The 21,045-nt window shown below is 39.4% G+C and overlaps 2 protein-coding genes across 2 annotated transcripts in view; both read left to right on the top strand.

Annotated features, from left to right (window-relative positions):
- Window positions 1–1,002: 1,002 nt before the first annotated feature.
- LOC103729523 (olfactory receptor 5V1-like) lies at window positions 1,003–2,143 on the top strand. The gene is made up of 2 exons (XM_008827607.1): window positions 1,003–1,041; window positions 1,133–2,143. Exons 1-2 carry the CDS (start codon window positions 1,003–1,005, stop codon window positions 2,141–2,143), a joined length of 1,050 nt encoding a protein of 349 aa, XP_008825829.1.
- Window positions 2,144–7,692: 5,549 nt separating this feature from the next.
- Window positions 7,693–21,045, top strand: part of LOC103729524 (olfactory receptor 5V1-like) — a 15,313-nt gene continuing 1,960 nt past the window's right edge. The window contains exon 1 of the mRNA XM_008827608.2: window positions 7,693–7,714. Within this exon, the coding sequence (XP_008825830.2) occupies window positions 7,693–7,714 (22 nt within the window). The remainder of the gene's footprint in view (window positions 7,715–21,045) is intronic.

Consider the following 21,045-nt stretch of genomic DNA (forward strand, 5'->3'; position numbering starts at 1 on the left):
TTTGTTTCATTTCTTCCAGTGATATTTTGTAGTTTTCAGTGTCTGAAACTTTCATATCTTTAGTAAGATTTATTCTAAGTATTTAATTCTTTTAGATGTATTGTAAATGCAATTGATCTCTTAAATGTCCTTCCTATATTTATAGAAATCTTTCAAATATCCCCTGAACATATAGAAACAGTTGTTTGTTTCTATGTGCAATATTGTTGAACTCCTTTGTTAGTTCTAGCAACTTTCTGGTGAATTACTGTGTATTTTCTATGCACAGAATCATGTCATCTGTGACTAGAGACAATTCAACTTCTTTGCAGTTTGAACATCTGGGCAATTAATATTTTAAAGTTAGAAGTCAAGAGCAAGACATAATAGAGTGAAGCTGAGTAGATAGGTCACTAAAGTGTTTGCCATATTAGACATGAGGACCTGAGCTTGATCCCAGTACCCACATTGTCGGCATGCAGTGAAATCCCAGTGCTGGGAGGCAGAGACTGAAGGAGGACTCCTGGGGCTCACTGGCCAGCTTTGCCTGATTGGCTAGCCTCAGTCCAAGTGAGAGACCTTGTCTCAAAAAACAAGGTGGATAACTCCTGAGGAACTATATCCAAGACTGATCTGTGGCTTCCACATGTATGTACACACGTGCACAAGCGCCCCCTCCCATGAACATACACATACACACACACAGAGTGAGAGCAGAGCAAGCAAGCAAGAGAGAAAGAGAGGGAGGGAGAGAGCGAGAGAGAATCAAAGGCTAAGAGACTCCGCCACGCAGTACCTTGAAAGGAAGCTCTGACTCTGGTGCTGCAAATGGCTAAATTCTTGTGATTTTTTTTGGAATGAAAATCTATTTCTTTTAGACAAAAAAAAAAGTTGTTTACAGAAAAGTAGGAAGGAGATATCATTGAGACAGAGAGAAAATGAGCTGGCACCGAAGCAAGCACGGATGGCTTGGTGTGGGCATTAAGTGTGCTTCTCACCCTCCGCAATGCAAGTCTGTGGGAGATGCCAGGGCCTGAGCTGGCTGGGCCTATTAAGTGCAAGGTAAGGATTACCCTGAGGCCAACGCCACAGGTGACCACTGTCCAGACTCCTTGGAGTCTAACCTTATCTGGTGTGACTCTGGCGTTGACAGATCTATTCGGCCGGGTCTTTGGCGCATACTGACTTTGGTTCCTTTGTTCTCTGTTCTGCAGCTGTGACTCCCTTGGAAATGAACAATCAAACACATGTCACAGAATTCCTCTTCTTGGGATTTTCCAACCACTCCAACCTACAGGCCATATTCTTCCTAGTTTTCCTGGTCATTTACTTGACAACTCTCCTGGGGAACACACTCATAATCATGGCCACCAGGGCCATCCCTGCCCTCCACACCCCAATGTACTATTTCCTCGGCAACTTGAGCTTCTTGGACATCTGCTACACCTCCACCACCATTCCAGTCATGCTGGTGAACTTCTTCCGGGAGAAGAAGACCATTTCCTACGAGGGCTGCCTCTCCCAGATCTTCTTCTTTGTGACATGTGCTGGCACAGAGGGTGTCTTGTTGGCTGCCATGGCTTATGACCGCTATGTGGCCATTTGTCGCCCTCTTCAGTATCGAGTTCTCATGAGCCTGAAGGTCTGTGTGTGCTTGGTGACCGGGTCCTGGCTGTGTGGCTTGGTGAACTCTGTGACTCACACGGTGCTGGCGACCACACTCACTCTGTGTGGACCCAACCAGATCAGCCACTTTCTCTGTGACATCCCCCTGCTCCTGAAGCTCTCCTGCTCAGACACGTCTGTCAATGAGTCTGTGCTCCACGTGGCCAGCGCCACCATCGGCCTGAGCCCCTGTCTGTTCACTGCAGGGTCCTACGTGCTCATCATCTCGGCCATCCTTAGGATTCCCTCTGCGCAGGGGAGGAGCAAGGCCTTCTCTACCTGTGCCTCCCACCTCACTGTGGTGGTGGTCTTTTTTGGAACCGCCAACTTCAACTATGACAGACCCAGGGAAGGCTACTCCCTGGACATGGACATCCTGGTGTCTGTGCTCTTCTGTGTTGTGACCCCCATGTTGAACCCCATCATCTACAGCCTGAGAAACAAGGAGGTGAAGGGTGCTCTGAAGAAGTTTACTAGAAAAAAATGGGTTCTCTATTGAGATCAGCAACTAGATTGTTTACCTTTATCTTTTTTCCTTTTTCCTTCCATCCTTTCTTTTTGAAATATTTCATTGACATATTTCAATTGTATGAAGTAATAGATTTCATTATGGCTTTTTAATACATGTATATAGCATGCTCTCCTCATGTTCACCCCCTGTGACCTTTTATTTTTCTTTCTTACTTTTTGTTTTTGATTTTGTTTGCAATAGGGTTTTATGTAGCCTCAGCTGGCCTCCAACTCACTATGTAGCCAAGGATGACTTTGAAATTCTGATACTCCTATCTCTGTCTCTGGAGTACTGAGATGATAGGCATGCATCACTACACACAGTGTATGTGGTGTTGGTGATGGAGCACAGGACTTTGTACATGCCTAGTAAGTCCTCTAGCAAGTGAGCCACATCCCTAGGCCTCTATGAACGTTTTTTTAATCTGCCTTCTCCCTCTCACTAAATTTTTCTTCTTTTACTTTTATGTATTTCTCTCCCTGCTTCCCACCCCCAAGTTCACATACGAAAGAAAATGTATGATGGTTGTCTTTGTGAGTCTGGCTTATTTCTCTTAATATAATGGTATTTTATTCATTTTCCTGTAAATAATACAATTTCATTTCTCTTTATGATTGAACACAACTCCATTGTAAATATATGCTGTGCTTTCTTTGTTCATCTTTTTGGCACCTGCGTTAATCTTGTGATTTGGTTCTTTGAGTAGTGCTGTAATAAACAACAGTATCATGTATAGCATCTATAGAGTAAGATTTTGGGGGTACATACTCAGAAGTTACACAACTGAATCATATGGAAGTTCTATTTTTTTCATTCTAAGCAACCTCCATCCTGACTTCCATAACTTATGTATTAATTTGCATTCCCAGGAGCAGGGTATAAGGGTTTATTCCCCCCACATTCGTGACAGCATTTGTCATTTTTTTGTTTCTTTTCTTGAGTATTAGCTATTCTGACTGAATATGGTGGAATCCTACAGCAGTTTTCATTGGCAATTCCTTGATGCCTAAATACATTAAACTTTTTTCATGTATTTATTGACCATCTGTACTTCCTCATTTGCAAGTGTCTGTTTAGTTCATTTGCCCATTTATTGTTGGATATTTGTTCTTTAGGTGGTTATTTTTTGAGTTCTTTATCTATGCTGGGTGTTAATCCTTTTATTCCCCAAGCTATTGGAGTCCTATTGCCATTGCCTATGTCTTTAAGTGTTTTTTTATATATATTTTTCTTTAATAGGTTCAAATTTACATTGAAGTATTTGATCTATTTTGAGTTGATTTTTTCAGAGAGTAAGAGAGAGAAATCTAGCATTTTTCCTAGCCAATTTGAGCTCTCCTTTTTTCTTTTAAATTTTTTAGTTTTTAATGTACGTGTATGAGTGTTTTTGCCTACATGTTTGTAAGTGTGTGACATGCATGAAATGTCCACAGAGGTCAGAGGAGGGTGTCAGAAGCCCCGGAACTGGAGTTACAGATGGTTCTTATCTGCCATGTGGGTGCTGGGAACCGAACCTGGGACTTCTTCAGATCAGCCAATGCTCTTAACTGCAGAGCCATCTCTCCAGTCCCTCCCTTTTCTTTTATTCTGATCTTATTCTCTTAGAGAATTGCAAGTACATTCTCATTGTTCATCTGGACTTTAGAAAAACATTTATTTATTTACGCTTGGAGAGAGAGAGCACAAGTGTGCTATGACATACATGTATAAGTCACAGGACAACTTGCAGGAGTCAGTTTTCTCCTTCCACCACGTGAGCCACAGGGATTGAATTCAAGTCTTCAGCCTCAGCAACAAGCACCTTGTATTAGTCAGGTTCTCTAAAGAAACAGAACTAGTAGAATGAATATACATACATACACATACACACACACACACACACACACACACGCACACACACACACATATGTATATATATATATATATATATATGGATTTATCAGATTAGCTCACAGGACAGAACCCGAGTAGTCCAACAAGGGCTGCACCACACTTGAGTGGCCAAGAATTCAGTAGTCATTCAGTCCATAAGGCTGGATGTCTCAGTAGTCCCAATCTAGTGCTGAAGGTCTGATGAATTCCTAAAGATCAGCTAGTCTTCAGTCTACAGCAGGAAGACAAACTCACCAGCGAGAGAGAAGGCAAGCAGCAAAAAGCAAGCATTCTCCTCTTGTATAGCCTTTTATACAGGCTGCCATCAGAAGGTAACACCCACACTTAGGGTGTGTCTTCCAGCTTCAGATGATCTAATCAAGAAGATCACTCTCATTTTAGTTAATCCCAGTCAAGTTGAGAACCAGGATTAACTATCACACACCTTTACAGCTGAATCATCTCACCAGCATGGACCTCTCACTTTGAACTTAGTTTTATATAGTGCCAGACTGTATATCTGAGTTGCTCATCAAAGTTTTCCTTTTCCTCTTCCAGAAAAACCCCACCTGACTAAATAGGATTCTTTCCTCCCTTGCCATGGTTTCTAGCATGTGGTGTTAAGGATCTTTAGCTCTTTTCTTAAGTTCATCTGCTTTCTGTCTACTGTCTACTGTTGTGTTCCTATGCCTTCCACGTGACCCTGGTCTCCCTGTAGCCACCTGCCTGATGGTTTGTTTCAGACTCATGGAAGCACAAGAAAGTACTGGGTGTTTCTAATCCTCTATCTTCCCTTCCAAAAGTCTAGGTAGCACTTCACATTCTGGAAATTTTCTCTTTTTTTAACTTTTAAAAAAATTGAGAATTTCATACATGCATATGTGTTTTGATCAAATCCACACCCACTCCCTCTCCTCCAACTACTCCCATATCTCCCCATCATTTTTTTCTAACGACATAGTGTACTCTTTCTTTTTGGAGGGTGGAGGTGCTACTCTAATATTCCCCCCTCTGAAGAGGTAACCCTAAAATCTTTTACTGGTTAGAGAAGAGCTCCCAAATACTTTTGACATTTTTGGCCTTTGGCTGGTTTTTGTTTTTTTTTGTCTTTTTAAGACAGGGTCTCTCTGTAGCCCCAGCTGTCCTAGAACTGACTATGTAGACCAGGCTGGCCTCAAACTCACAAAGATCCACCTGCCTCTGCCTCCCAAGTGCTGGTATTAAAGGCATGCACCACCTCGCCCAGCTCATTTTTGGCCTTTGGAACAGTGTATGTTGTTAAGAGGCTCAAGGACATTTTGACTTTTAGCCAAGAAACTGGCTACATTTCTTTGAGGTCTTTTTACCATAACTACCTAGCCAATTTCTACCTCCTATTTTTATCACACCATCCTCTGAAGAGGTTACCCAACTTATGGATATGGAATCTAGGCACAGACTGTTCTGGCTTCTTCCATACTGAACAGGGACATAGGGTGAGGCAACTGGGGTACCCCTTCAGTGGGCCTATATAAAAGACTTCCAAATTGCATAACTCTTATCTGTAGGTAGAAAAGAAAGTCCTTGACTGGTACCTAAGAGATTTGAAGGAGAAGTAAAGCCAAGAGTAGTTATCATTTCAAGTTCTAGACAAGGAACCGGAAAAAAAATCAAAACAGGGAAAATTTCAATTACTCATATAAGAGGCCATTGGGATTTCTTGACGAGAGCTTCCAAAAGCATCCCTCTATTGGGTTTCTCTTCATTTTTCTTTTGTTTGCCAAGGCTGGACTTGAGAATGATGGACTCAGGATTTGTTTGCAGGCACTTTGATAACTGTTGGAATGGTTAGAATCAGCGTCAGTTGCCTCTTAAAGGCTTCTAGATAGGGAAAGAAAACAAATTTACCCATCATTTTAGAACAATAGTGGGTTATCTCCCTTACCTACAGGTGGGCACTACAATATTGCAGACCACGATTTGAGCAGCACTTTCTGATTCAGAACAAAATCATCAATGAGAAATAATTGTCTAAATAATTTTATATGGACTTAAGCCTAATGCCTGGGAAGTGTAATTCCTTGAACTCTAGAACTATACTGATCACTTCAATCTTTGGTTATACTTTCCTTTTGGGTGTTTAAGACCATTCATTTGGCCCAAATAGCCCACTTTATTTTTACTCTTCATGTCATTTGAGGATCTGTTCCTCAAGGTTCACATGGGCTTGGGAACCCCTGGCTTCTTTCTTTTACCAATTCCATCTATGTAAAGATAAGTCAAAGGCCCCCCTCAACCATGGCTGGCTTCACTTGGAAGCATGGAGGAAATATTTCCTCTCTGTTGACCCTCCACTCTGTAAACTGGACACTGGTTCAAGTCAATCTGGTGGGGTCTCCATGGCCTCCCTGAATAAGAGGAGAGGTGACTCACCACAGTTACAGAACATTTTGAGAGATGCTCCATAGTCCCCTGGAACTTAGCTAACTTTGAGGGCCAAGGAGCAAAAACTGTCCTTGAAGTCCCTCTGACCAGATTAGCACAGGCCTCAAAGTATGGCTGTTAAACATCCAAGGTTAGTTCCATCCAGTCTGGTACTTTTAATTACCCATATGCCATGTAGACAGAACTTGGGCAAAAACCACCTGTCGCATTCTTTATATATCATAACAAACCTACACAAACATTCATCACTTGCTTAGGCTTTCTCATTTTTTTTCTGTCAATTTTGTCCATTTCCATATACATTTAACATCTTTTACATTCTCATCTTCTCTTTTAATAATTATGAGACACAATAACATTAACAAATAAATTTTCCATCTTTTGTGAGAATTCTTTTCCTGGGGATACTAAGCAATGCTTATCCCCTTTTAAGGTTCTAGTGTCAAACCAATATTTGATTAAAATTTTCCTGGGGAACCAATGAATTTACTGAGCTTACTTCAGAGATGACTGATGGATTGCTGAGGTGTATGAGTGACCTGAGGGTATGCACACTGGAAAGCCTTTACCCAGCATGGGTCAAGTCTTCTCCTCCTAACCTTCCCCAGATTATATACTTTAGTCCTCCACATCCAGGATCCTATTGTAGAGACACTTGTACATCCATGTTTGTTGATGCTCTTTTCACAAGAGCTAAGAGAAAGAAGCAATGTAAGTGCCCCTCAACTGATGAGTGGTTAACAAAAATGTGGTATATTACACAACAGAGTTCTATTCATAAGTAAAGAAAGATGAAATAATGAAATTTGCAGCTAAATGGATAGATCTAGAAACTGTTATACTAAGTGAAGTAACACAGACTCAGAAAAACAAAAGGAGTATGTTCTCCCTCATTTGTGGATCTTAGCACCAAATCCTTTTAAATTCCATGTTCTTTTAATAAGATGATGCTGTACAGTGGTCTCTTCTGCATGAAGTATCTACCATCATCACAACCTCAGCTGTGCCTGCTTGCTAAACATCATCATAATTGGGCTTGTTGACAGTTGTCCTTCATTGAAGGAGGGTCAAGCCAGGGTCATTGGACCCTCACTGGACTATCCAGCCACTCTTCCCAACCAACTGTATGTAATTTGGCCCTAATCACACGTGGTCTTCTGGAAATTTTCTTAATTTGAGATAAACATGAACGTTGCAGCTATAATTAGAATAGTGCTTACTATACACAGTATCTCTTGACCATGGTGCTGCCCATCCTATCAGGTAAACAGTGATGCCTGTGCCCAGCAGTTCACAGACTGGATTCCAACCTGTCCTGTGCTTCCCAATACATCTAGAATATCTGCATCATTCTCCTCTCCCCAAACTCTACTCTACAATAGTCCCCAATTTTGCAGTTCTAGCCAACCACTATTATGTATGAATTTGATTCGCATTTCCATAAAGGTTCAGGAGACAGAACCATTTCTGTGCTTGTCATTCACATATGGAAAAACCACATCTACTCTGGGTATTTCACATAATCCTCTTTTGGGTATTTCACCTAATATGTGCTTTGAGGCTCTGGTTTCTTTCTCTTAGGGTGATGCTTCCAATTTCATTATATAAACTGGGGATATAGCTCAGTGGTAGAGCATTCCCTGATGGCTAATGATTCAAAGTGGTTTTTTTTCTTTAAAGATTTATTTTTATTATGTTCATGTGGTGTGGTGGGGGGATGTACACATGTGTGCAGGTACCCTTGTAGGTCAGAAAAGGCCATCAGATCCCTTGGAGTTGGAGTTATTGGTTGCTGTGAGCCACATGATATAGGTGCTGGGAACTGAACTTGGGTCCTCTGCAAGAGTAGTCTGCATCTTTAACTGCTGAGTCTTCTATCCAGCTGATTCTAAGATCTTTAAGAAGCTCTGTGTCAGCATTTCTCCCACACACATGGAAAACCATGTTGTTAATGAGAATTTTGAGCTTTAGAGACTTAACTATGTATGGCTAATGTTTTTGTTTTGGTTTATTTGCAGTAAAATACCGCAAGGCTTAAAATTTTACAGTCTTTCCTCCCTACATGTGCTCCACAGAATTGTTCAATGGCTCAACGTTTTTCTTCTTAAAACTTCACAGCAAGTTAGGCCATTACCAGGTCATGAGCAATGGAGGGATGGTAAACCAGGGTGTGTAAAGGCTAACAAGGCTAACGGGTGCTGGTAGAGAAGCACTGTGTCCAGGTGAGCAGTCATAAGAAGGAATGGGTTACCTCTGAGACAGCAGGTATGCTGCAGAACTGGGGTTGCAGACAGCCATCCTACTGGAAGGGCTTGTAACATAAAGTCATGGTATGAAGGGAAAACTCCCTGTGCTGTGTGAAATTAAGAATAACATACTCACACCTCTTTTCTCTCTAATGAGAACGAGAATCCTGCCTCGTGGTTTTAAGAATCCCACAACCTCTTAGTAAAAATCCGGTCCTGAACTTCATTCACCAATGTCCCAAAAGAGGCAGGAAGCTGATCTCCTCTCTGCATGCTGGGGAAAGATGATTGCCAAGACCTTAATGAATCCAAGAGAGAATTAATTGCTCTTCATTTCTCCAATTTCTATTCAGGCTGTTGCCCTTGAGTTGCGTTTGCACAGGGAGGAGTCCCAGAACAGCTGCACAGAAGCAGATTAGATGGGATGCTCCCAAAAGGTTGGTCCACACGCTTTTATAAATGGCCATCCTGGAAAACTGAATTGTAGAGAAATCAAAGAGGATTTCTGACTTCTATGTTGGGCTGTGTGTGCCCTCTACAGCTTCTGGAATGACGCATCTCCTTCATGATGCATGGAGGTCAATCACCAGTTTTAAGCAATGTTATATCTTCCATCCCAGGGGTTAGTGCTAAAAGAAGCAAGCCCCAACACCAAAGTCAGAAATCTAAGGCTTTTGATAAGAGTTGATGGTAAGTAATTTATTTATTTAGCATCATAATTGAAAAAAAATCCCCCAGTATCTGGATATACCTACCCCCTAAGAATTATTATAATATTTTATAGCATATTATATGTACTTTCATTACAATTTTGATGGTATTACGCACTGACATGTTCTAAATACCCTTTCTATATGTGTAGAACCAGAGAGAGTTCCCTTCAGAGATTATCTACTCTAAAACCCTGGAGATGCCTGCATTCCTTAAGTGAATCAGTTTGAGTCGAAAACATTTTTGGTAAATAATACATAATGTTGTGTCTAGTCTCTGTTTTTGAAAAACAGAACAGAAAGAAATAATTTTCACGGAAAAGCATAGGGACACACTTTTGCAGGGATCTTGCACAGTTTGACAATAGATGTACACAAAATATTTATTTAAACAAATATAACTGACTTTCTACAAACATGTTTAAAGACATATTATCCACCAACTAGGGGGTTTCATCTTTATGTCAAAACACAGTACTGCTTAGGACATGTGCGGCAAGCAGTTTATTGACTGTAATAAAACCCCAAGCTTGCATGATTGATTTCACCCACAATCCTTGCTTTTGGAAATATCCTCTGTTTGAGGTTACTCTAAATTATTTCATAGTCAATCATTTTCCTCTGAGATGATTATTGATTGGGAAAGCAAGAAGCAGCACTCTGGTTCTCAGCTGGGAATGGAGTCAAAGCCACGATACAGCCTCCATGGGACCATGGCTCTTAAGAGCAGGGAGACCTAAGTCCCTCACAGACCACGGGGCCAGAGGGCAACATTTATCTCCACATAAGACATTACCTCTTCAAGTGTATTAGACACTTGCTTGAAAATTGCTGAGCAGAAATGCCATCTGGAGTTCTCAAATCTCTGTTTAAATCCTTTAGGGCTCATATAGTGCTGTCTTTAAAGAGCCTTTGAGATCTCTGCTTCCATAGATGTGCTGTGTAGTTCTTCATTCAGCCATGACTCCTGGAGTGCATATTTATACCAGGCCCTACACTGATTTTTCTGTTCAGAATTGAAAGACCCAAATTAGGATCACAGGGAGCTTGTATTCAAGATGGAATGAAGGGCTTCAAGCAGGTAATAAGTGTCTAATTCCTAGGGGTGTTCAAGTAGAGGCTCTCCAACAAAAAATAAATAACTTGGAGCTGGAGAAATGGCTCAGCAGTTAAGAGCACTGACTACTCTTTCAGAAGACCTGGATTCAGTTCCCAGCACCCACATGGTGGCTAACGACTATCTGTAATGCCAATTCCATGGGATACAACCCCCTCTTCTGGCCTCTGTGGGTATTACACTCAGGTGATGCGCTTACATGCAGACAAATCATTTACACACAAATTATAATTTTTTAATAATTTCACAAAATATTATCAAGCTTTTGGTTCATAATGTCATTGTCTTCTCATTAGATTATAAGCTCATTCAAGGACAGAGGTCAGGTCCTGGGTTTCTTTATAATCCTAGCATAGGGTATTAGACCCTACAAAGGAACTGAATTGGTTTAAATTGAGACTAAATACTGCCTAGAAAGCATTGTTGGGAAATGCTGAAAGGTGAAAAGTTTTCATAACCTGAAGAATTTTTGTAGTTTGGAGATGCTTACATATCATACGAAGTAGTAGTTCACCTTCCCTTCCCCCTAACACTAGGAGAAGCCCAGGTGAGCTATAAAGGTTTGGATGAATGTTAAATACTGGGATAAGTTTCCAAGACAGGATGGAGACATTTTGTGAATTTGTTAAGACGTTTTGCCCATTAGTGCGGTATAAGTACAGCAGTGCCTGTTGGGGAGAACTGCCTAGGATCAACCCACTAAGCATGGTCCTTGGACCAGCCCTATTGCTATCACTTGGAAGCCCAGGAACTGCAGAAGCTGAGCTGGGCGTTCAGCTGGTGCAGCCATAGTCTGCAGTATGACCTCTGACTAGTCTCTCTGATCCTAGCCCCTCCCCCTCCAAGTTGTGTGAGAAAGAAACAAATAGAAATCCAGGCCGGGCAAAACTACCTCATATATATTCCATAGCCATAAACTCACTTTGCCACAAGCACTTGAAATCATTTAGACTTTCTTTTAGATAAAGTGTGTGTGTGTGTGTGTGTGTGTGTGTGTGTGTGTGTGTGTGTGTGTGTGTTTAGATCAGCAATTTACTGGGCTTCATGAAAATTAGATTTAAAATTTTTAATCATTGCTTCATGTTATTGAAATAAAATATGAATAGATGTTTTCCTAATGTGCTGTGAGGGTTTTCACAATTGCACAAGTTTCTCTAGTTTCATTTATGCCCATTTTGTTTCCTTTGAGGAAATGGACCCCTTAAGGTTAGTCAACAAAACATTTCATTTATTGTCAAAACAAAAAAAAAATCCTCTTTTAAGATCTCTAGGGTTATTTATTTTCCATGGTTTGTTTATATTTAGTTTTAAAAATTACGCTTAACTTCAGCACCAACTTTCTATTGAAATTTAAATACTTTAAGCTCCTTAAGGGCCTGAGATTTGGGATTTTTAATGAAAGCTCTGCCAGCCTATTAATCATGTGCATTGAATTCTTAGGACTGAAGATAAGAATACTTGCACTTTGAAGGCTATAAGACAGTGCAAATATATCATTATCAGTAACAAAATATTATTATAACTCATAATTATTATGAAATGAGTTTTCTGTACCCCAGTTTATTTGTGAAATGAGAATGGTACATCATTTCATAGGTTCTTGTATAAATCAAAGCGTTAAGAATACACATAAAACTCTTAGATGTGATTCATGTAAAAGTTGATCACATTATGGGCATTTATATATACTAAGTATTATTATTTAATGTGTGGTCTACTCTGATTCAATTGGGAAAATCCTGGTTGAATTCAAATATGTAAAATGTATCTTTTCAAAGTTTGATTGAATGGTTATACTAAATTCAATTTAATGTTTAAAGAAGATGTACCTCTTTTAAACTATTAGATTTTTTAAAGTCAGGCTTTATGTATATTGAAATACTTTAAGGGCGCTCACCCTTAAATTAATTTTTCTATGATACATACCCTGTGACTGTGGAAAATAAGGTCACTATTATACAGTAAAGAGTTTATTGTTAAGGTTACTAATTTCTATGCAACCCCATAGAAATTCTAAGGATCCAGTATACATTGTCTCAGAGTACCATGCCTAAGTGATGATGTTTGTAACAGATTTTGATGATGATGGCTCAGCCTAGTTGTCCCAGGCTGATAGGGTTGAGCACCAGGGATCAGGAAAATGGGTTGGAGTCACTCCTCACCTCACCTCACTTCACCTCACCTCAACTCACCTCACCTCACCTCATCCCTGGCCCTGAAGAAATGAAATTAGCCAATCAAATCAATGGAAAATAATACATGTAGATACAGACATGTAATGCCCATGGAGATATTCCTCAGGAACTGACTGAAGTAACCAGAAGTTACATTCCCAGAACTTTATAACAAGCAGCATCTGTGGCCTCAGAAAATATATGCTAACACTCAGGAGACTGAGGCAGAAGGACTTTAAGTTCCAGGTCATCCTTGGATACCTACCAAGAACTCATCTCAAACAAAACAAAAGAAGAAAACTTAAAACCCTTGAATATTTATTTTCACTTTTCTATTTTAGATGTCTACAGCCAAAACAATAGTTTCCCATAGTAAAATCTGGTAGAACTGCCTTTAATAAGGAATTCTATTTCTTTCTGTGAATACATGTAGACATCTGCCTATAAAAGAAATTGTCTTATCTTTCTTTGTCAAATGGAACTTTTAAACAAGATATCTGCCACTGATTCTAGAATGACTTGAAGTTCACCTATGCAGCTGTTAGAGATAACAGAGGGAAACGCAGATGTAAGCATGTCTAAGTACGTGCAGATTCCCAGCTCAATGTTACTCAACGTTAATTTACTAAATCATTGCTAATAAGGGAAATGTTGATTATTTAGGGAAATGACTTAAGAATGCAATGTCTACAGCTAACCCAGATCAGGCAGCGTTGTTCAGTCCTTCCTGGCCACATGCTCATTACACTTAGTATGAATGTTAAAGATCTCAACTCCCATCTTGGCCTTCCTCTCCTCTTTCTCTGTCTGTTCTTAATGTACTGCTATGGCAGCCACCTGTGAAACAATACCTCTGAAATTCATATCGGCCATTCTAGTCTGCCTGCAGTTCATTTCTGTGTCACTTTCCCACACTGCCTAGCACTCACCATCACTCAAATCTAACCCACTATATCCTCCTAAAAGTGCTACAGCCTATGAACTTTCTGTTTTAATGAATGATCCCAAATGATTAGGTGCCTTCACCATGTCTTCCTCACTCAGGGACTTCAAAGTGCTCCAAAACCATCTCCAAGACAAGTCCTTCTGAGAACTTTTTTCTAAGCTCCAAAATACTCTACCTGTATCTATAGACCATTTCATGTTAATCTTGTTTTCTCATTCAGAGGACTCTCTTGGACTCAGCAAAGGTGTTTATGCCCAATGAACTGTGAGGGATTCTTGGGCATGGGACTCACAGTTATATGACCCCCTATTACTGCAATTGCATGCAAGGTTCAATGAATGGGTAGATATGTATTTTATAGACTTGCAGGTTTTATTTCTTCAGCTCCTCAATGCTGACAAGTTTCTAAAACCCGGGCCATTTCCCTCCAGGTGCCCCCTGCTTTCACTCTGTCCTCACCCGAAGAGGGTCTGTGGTCCTTTGTTGTTGATACAGCGCATTCCTGCCTGCTCTCACACCAAAGCCTGGCTTCTACAAAGACATTCGGCTCTCAGGTACCCATGTCAGTGTGAGGATATTTTCTAAGTCTATATAGCAGAAGAATTTTTGCTTTTGTCCCCAGCAATCTTGTTGGAAAGGCAGGCCTGAGACAGCTTTTATAGCTCAGGCTTATACCCAAGAAGCTGATTCCCTGCTATCTGCTTTGTGGTGGCCAATGAGGTCCTGCGTAAGTAAAAATCACAAGGCTGTTAAGAACTAATCTTCTAAATTTTGACAGCAACAGGGTAGATTGTCTTACCAGCTCCTCGAAACCAAGGGACTCTTAGTGAGCAGGAGATACAGCTGGAGAGGCCTTCAGAACTCAGAATCTAGTGACTGTCCTTCCTCTAGAGTGACGCAGTTCTCACAGAAGTTCACTGGTGTCTTGGAGACCTCAGGATCCTTTATTCTGTAGTAATTAAGTCAACAGAAGCCTTAGATGGACAGATCCACACTGTATTCCTTGAGATTTCCACCATAGATGTTGCCTGGGAGGCCATTTTATTTCCCATTAGCTATGGGTCAGTGTTCTCAAACTTGACTCCCTCAATCAATAAAACACACATCACATGCATGTGCACGTGTATATCAGCCCCCATTGTAAACATGGCTTTGCATTTGTGGTTCAATCCCCATTTGTCCACTAATCACATTCAATCCACCAAACAAGCCATTGTCAGGAAAGAACTAATTTTTATTTGTAAATGTGTTATGTACTGCTTTATGGTGTATGGTAGAAAAGAAACCAAAAGGCAAAAAAGTGTTAGCAACCAAAAAAAAAAAAAAAAACCACTGGGTCTGGGGCTAGAAAAATAGCTCAATGGTTAGAAGCACTTGCTGCTCTAGAAGAACTGGGTTCCGTTCCCAAAACCCATAAGGTGGTTAACTGTCCATAACTTCAGTTCCAGGGAACACAACGCCCCCCTTCTGGCCTCTTTAGGCATTGCACATACCAATGCACTCACATGCATACAGGAAAATACTCATACATATATTAGTTAATTAATTAACTAATTAATTTTTTTAAAATCTCGGCCTGATTCCAACAATCTTGAGATGAAAACCACATGAAAAACTGCCTCCAGCTGTTATTTCATTCTTTGCCCTATTTGAAAGTTTGAATTATACTTTTCATTTAGTAAAATCTTAAGTGCATATGCTACTAAATTTTTACATGTATAAAGTACCAAAATTAAAATACAGGATACTTTAATAAGTCTAGAAAATACCTTCATTCTCTTTTCCAGTTAATCCCACCTCTAAGCTTGGGAAGTAACCACTATTTTTCACTGACCATCACAGTTTATATTTGCCTACTTTTGAACTTCAAAAATGAACTTCATTTAAAGAAAAAATATAGTACATATATATTGTAATTTTTTTATTTTTGAATTTCATACATGAGCATTGTCTTTGCATTGTTTCCATCCCTCCCAGACCCCCACCAACTCCACCAACTCCTCCCATGTCCCCTCCCTCTCAACCTCTTGTCCTCTTCTTTGATTATTGCCATGTATATACATATATAATAAGCATATATATATATTACATTGACTCCATTTAGAGGTGTTGGTGTGTACCTGTGTTTAGGGCTGTCCATCTGGGATTAGATAAACCTGGAGAAAACTGATTCTCTCTCCCTCAGCATCCACTGATTGCCTGTAGTTCTCATTTTGAGGTGGGACCCTGTGACATTCCCCCCATTGACCTTTTATGTCAACTGTTTTTATCATTATGCATTATGCAGATCTCATTAGCCTACCATACAGTGACTATTTCATTGGGGTAGCTTTCCTATCTTGTCTAGAACGTGTCAGCTAGCAGCAAGTGCCTTGTCCCTCTGGTTTGCATCCTTTCTGCCCCCTCTTGCATGATGTTTCCTCCGGTGTAGACGTTGCATTGTAGATGTGTCATTAGGGCTGTGCAGCTCACTGTCATTCTCTGTATTTGACCAGGTGTGGAACTTTGTAATAGCCTCCATCTGTTGCAAAAAGAAGCTTCTTTGAGGAATAGTGAAAGGTACACTTGTCTGTAAATATTTATTTAGAATACAGTAAGAAATTATGTTGATCAGGGAAGTAACAGAAGTACGTTTTTCTCTAGGATCTATGACCTCTCCAGTACATGCACTTGGTTATTTTTACAATTCCAAGCATGATTTCTGTCCTATTGAGCAGGACTTAAATCCAATTAAACATCTGTTGATTACTCCCTAGATAAAAGTGCCACTATTGCACCAATAGTGAGAGTTTGCTGGGCTAGTCATTGTTGTGGTTCGTAGACTTTACAGCTGCATGGGATCATTGATTGGTTTTTTTCTTCCCCCTTGGCAGTTTACATAGTATCTTCTGATACTATAAGATATAGTCTTCAGGTCTTCAGGGAGAAGCTTTCCAGGTCAGCTCCAGTTCAATTGCTCCAACTTCTGTGTCCAAAGTATGTGTGTCTTCAGCATTAGAGTCTTACCTTCAAGATCTGGGAGGCAATCAAGGGCTATGGCAACACCTGTATTATTTTGGGATTCTCTTGGACTGTCCTGACCAACAACTCAAAGGGAGGTTTCCGATGCCTGGCACTGTGATTTTTGTTACATAGCCTTCAGTTGTACATGTGCACCCATATTTGTGCCTGGTTTCTTTCATTCAGCAAAATTTTGTTTTGGATTTAGCAATGCTACTAATGTTTCAGAATTTTATGTTTTCTTTAAAACAAATGCATTATTCCGCTGTATGGCAGACCAAAATTCGTTGTCTGTTCTTCTACTGATTGCCACATTAATTGCTTGGGCTAGAGTGAATTCTCATATATGAGCTTTGGGATTTATTAATTTACTGAAAATATTCTGAGTGGGAATAATCAAACAAAATATACATAACTTTATTATAAATTGCCAAGTAGTTTTCAAAAATGATTTTATGGACCTAGTTCTCCTATGGAGATTTGGAAAGCCAAGAACCATGATGTTTCTACCATTACAATAGAAAAATCAGATGAAAAAGTATATCAATATATTTTCTTGAATTTATTGGGGAAATTGAGATTGAAAAGCAAATAACTAAGCTGAAGTCTGGGGATACACAGGCAACCAAAATAATTCATGTATTTTTGTTAACCTAGAACAGAAGCCCTAGGTGCCATATAAGGTAATAAAAAGACTCAAATAAATATCATCAATGAATTACTAAAGACTAAATATACTAACATCTGAACATAAAATCCTCAAGGGACATGTGAGATGGTTTGCTTGTACTTTTAAATTCATCTCCATAAATTCCACCAAATGCTCACAAGGAAAACAGGGGGCTATTCTGGGAAAGTTACCTTAATGATGCCATTTCTTGCAGAGGTAAAGGAGGGAAGAGCAGCAGCAGCAGGAGCAACAGCAGCCCAAACTCCTCCTAGCCACATTTCCTGTGTTTTTCCTTTGGAACAAAAGGTGTAATCTTTTAAGAGCAACAGAAATTGCTACCTTAAGGCACTATGGAAAAACCATTGCATTTGGAGAAGGGAAAAGAGGTGAAGAAACCCTAACCGGAAAGAGGCAGGAACACTGTAGACATCAAGGCTACAGCTGGAAAAGGGCTGTACGCCCAGGTCCCAGGTACACGGTATGCAAGATTGAAGCTCACCTAGAACAACAGAAATCACATCTCGGAGTTGACTATCATGTACTGAGTGAAAAAGAACATCAGAGCAGAGTCAAGAAAGAGATTATCTCTGGAGAATAGTGAAACCAGAACATACAGAGCCAAGTCAAAGAATCCATGTGGACTCACTAGTCTTCTCCCTAAGAGTAAAGGATCGCTAGAGTCGAAGCTTTCGGCATACTTACAATGACTATAGGAGCAACAAATTTCAAACTCGACCCACCACTGCCTAGATTTAGCTCTCTAAAAAATGTCTAACAGAAGGAAAGGCATCTTCAAGCCAAAAATATTACCTTAGTATTTACTGCCTTATACAATATGTATGATTTTAAACCAAAAGTTGTGTCTCACTGTTTAAAAAGTAAGGTGAAATACAGTCTTAAGAGACAGCATAGTACACACATCATAACTAGACTCAACTATGAGAGATATTAAAATTATCAGACAACACTTCAAATAATAAAAATAGGCTAAAAGAATTAGTGGAAGAGCTAGATAGCATATAAGATGTAAAGGGTAATTTCAGAAGAGATGAAAAGTGTAAGAAAATATCAAATAGAAACTCTAGCAATTAATAACACAGGAATGGAAATAAAAGATTTGCTGGCACACTTGACAGAGCTGAAGAAAGAATTGGCAAATTTAGACAGGTCAATAGAAATTATCCAAATCAAAACACAAAGGGAAAAAGTTAAAAAACTAAACCAGGACCCGGAGCGATGGCTCAGTGGTTAAGAGCACCTGATGCTCTTGCACAAGATCCAGGTTCAGTTCCCAGCACCAATGTGGTGGCTCACGACCATTTTTAAATCCAGTTCTGGGGCATCCAGTGCCCTCTTCTGGGTGCCCCCACACAGTACACTTGCATGCAGGCAAAATACTCACACATACAGAATAAAAGTAAATAAAATCTTTTAAAAATAAAATTAAAATTAAACCAGGACATGCAAGCAATACAGTACAGCAGTAAACTCTGTAACGTATTCAGAATCATAATTCCAGAGGAGCGAAGAGAGAAGTCAAGCAAGCACTTGAAGAAGTAAAGGCTGAGAGCTTTTCAAAAGAGATGGCAGATTCAGAAGTTCAGACAGAGCCAAGCAAGGCTTATGTGAAACAGAGCTCGAAATACATCGCATCCAAACAGCTCTGAACAAATGAGACTCTTCAAGGCAGCTGAAGAAAAAGTAACTGGCAGAGTGCGGTGCATAAGAGTTACAGCAAACTTTTCATCAAACACTGCATGAGCAGTAAAGCAGCAGCATGACTATCAGTAAAGCGCTGAGTACACAAACCCAGTTAAGGCCGAAGAAATCCTCCGAACGTTATGAAAAAATAAGTAGTTTCTTGTGTAAACAAAAATTGAGAGAGCATAGCACTAAGAGATTCTGAAAGAAGACTTAATGGAATTTCTTTTGCTCTCATGGAACCGTGATAAAAGAGATACCTGCAAATTTTCTAAATATTTAGATAACAAACAAGACATTTTAAAATAATTTCTGAGTCAAAGAGAAAAATCTCAGAGAATTTTGGACTGAATCAAAATGATAACCCAACACACCAAAAATAGGGTCTAAAATTTATATATTTGATGTTTATATTAGAAGAGGTTTTATCAGGTCCAGAATGGTAGATTCCATGCCTGTAGTACCAGAATTTAGACCGAAGTAGAAGGACTGAGAGTTCAAGGCTCACCAGGGCTACATAGTAAGTTCACCCTGAGTTACACAGTCAGAGCTTGTCTTAGAAAAATCAAGGGCTGGTGGTGTAGCCTAGTGGTATGACACTTGTCTAGCATGTTCAAGGCTCTGGATTTTATCCGAAGCACTAAAAAAAGAAATCTTATCCAAAATCAGTAAGCCTTAAGAAAGGGGGGCTTATTAAACCCAGAGCAAACAAAAAATAATAAATATTAGAGAAGGAACAAACAAAACTTTAAGAAAAAAATCATCAAGAGTAAACTGATTCTTTTGAAAGATAAGATTAATAAATTCTATCCAGAATTATTTTTGAATGGTAAAACACAAATTGTAGACATCAGGAAAGAAAGAGGAAAGGTGAGTGTTGGTACTATATTAAACAGTTAATTATGGAATACTACAAACCAATACTGTGCTTCTAACCCTTCACCATAGATAAATTACACAGTCTCTTGGAAGACACCTAAATTCACTCCAGAAGAAATGCACAACCCAGATGGCTCTATAAATGTCAGAGAAATTGAATTTGTAGTTTTAAATCTTCTAAAACAAAACCTGTCCAAGCTATATATAATTAAGAAATAGCAAGTTTATATAATCACTCCTAGAAAATATAAAAGGAAACTCCAAAATATTTTGCATGGGCAGAGTTACCTTAATAACAACACTAAACAAATTTATTACAAGTAAAGAAAACTATATACCAGTATTATCTCTCATGAATAAAAGGATTTTAACATTCTTAGCACACTGAATCCAGACACATAAGAAGGGTGGCACATCACAGTCATTGAGATCGATCCAGGAATTCAAGGCTGGTTCAACATTCAAAAAGTCAGTATAATGTACCACTTTAACAGACTAAAGGATAAAGTACACATATCATCCAAATATATCCAGAAATATTTTAGGGAAAATTCAATATGCACTCATGTTAAGAACAAGAAAATCTATTAGTAAATGAGCTGCCTGTTGAGCTCAGGAGTAGAGTACATGCTTAGTATGTGCAAGACTCTGAGTTCATCCCCAGGACCAAAACAAACAAGCAAGCAAACATACAAAAACTATTCATAAAGAAGGCATAAAAGGGGACATTCTAACTTGGTAAAGAGCACTGAGCACATGTAATGCCAAGCACATAGCTTATTAATATAAGGTCATATTGGGGCTGGAGAGATGGCTCAGCCATTAAGAGTACTGGATGCTCTTACAGAGGAACCCGGTTCAGCTCCTAGCATCCACATGGTGGCTAACAACCATATGTAACAACAGTTTCAGGGTTATCTGAGGCCCTCTTCTTACCTTCACAGGCATTGCACACACGTGGTGCACTAGTATGTAGGCAAAACACACATACACATAAAAAATATAAATAAAAATTTAAATATCAACTCGTTACTTTTTCCAACAATTATGTGATAGACACCATCAATATCACAATATGGTGAAAAGACTAAGGAATAGAGAGCAGGTAACTTTTCCACTGTCTACTCCTGATATATATTATATATATATAT

This window comes from Nannospalax galili, unplaced genomic scaffold (assembly GCF_000622305.1).
Source record: "Nannospalax galili isolate Female #2095 unplaced genomic scaffold, S.galili_v1.0 scaffold693, whole genome shotgun sequence".
Taxonomy (NCBI): Eukaryota; Metazoa; Chordata; class Mammalia; order Rodentia; family Spalacidae; genus Nannospalax; species Nannospalax galili.

Coding starts and splice junctions, on each gene's coding strand:
- LOC103729523 (XM_008827607.1), top strand. CDS start 1,003: ATGCCAGGGCCTGAGCTGGCTGGGCCTATTAAGTGCAAG. Junction 1,042..1,132: donor CTGGGCCTATTAAGTGCAAG/GTAAGGATTACC, acceptor TGGCGTTGACAG/ATCTATTCGGCCGGGTCTTT.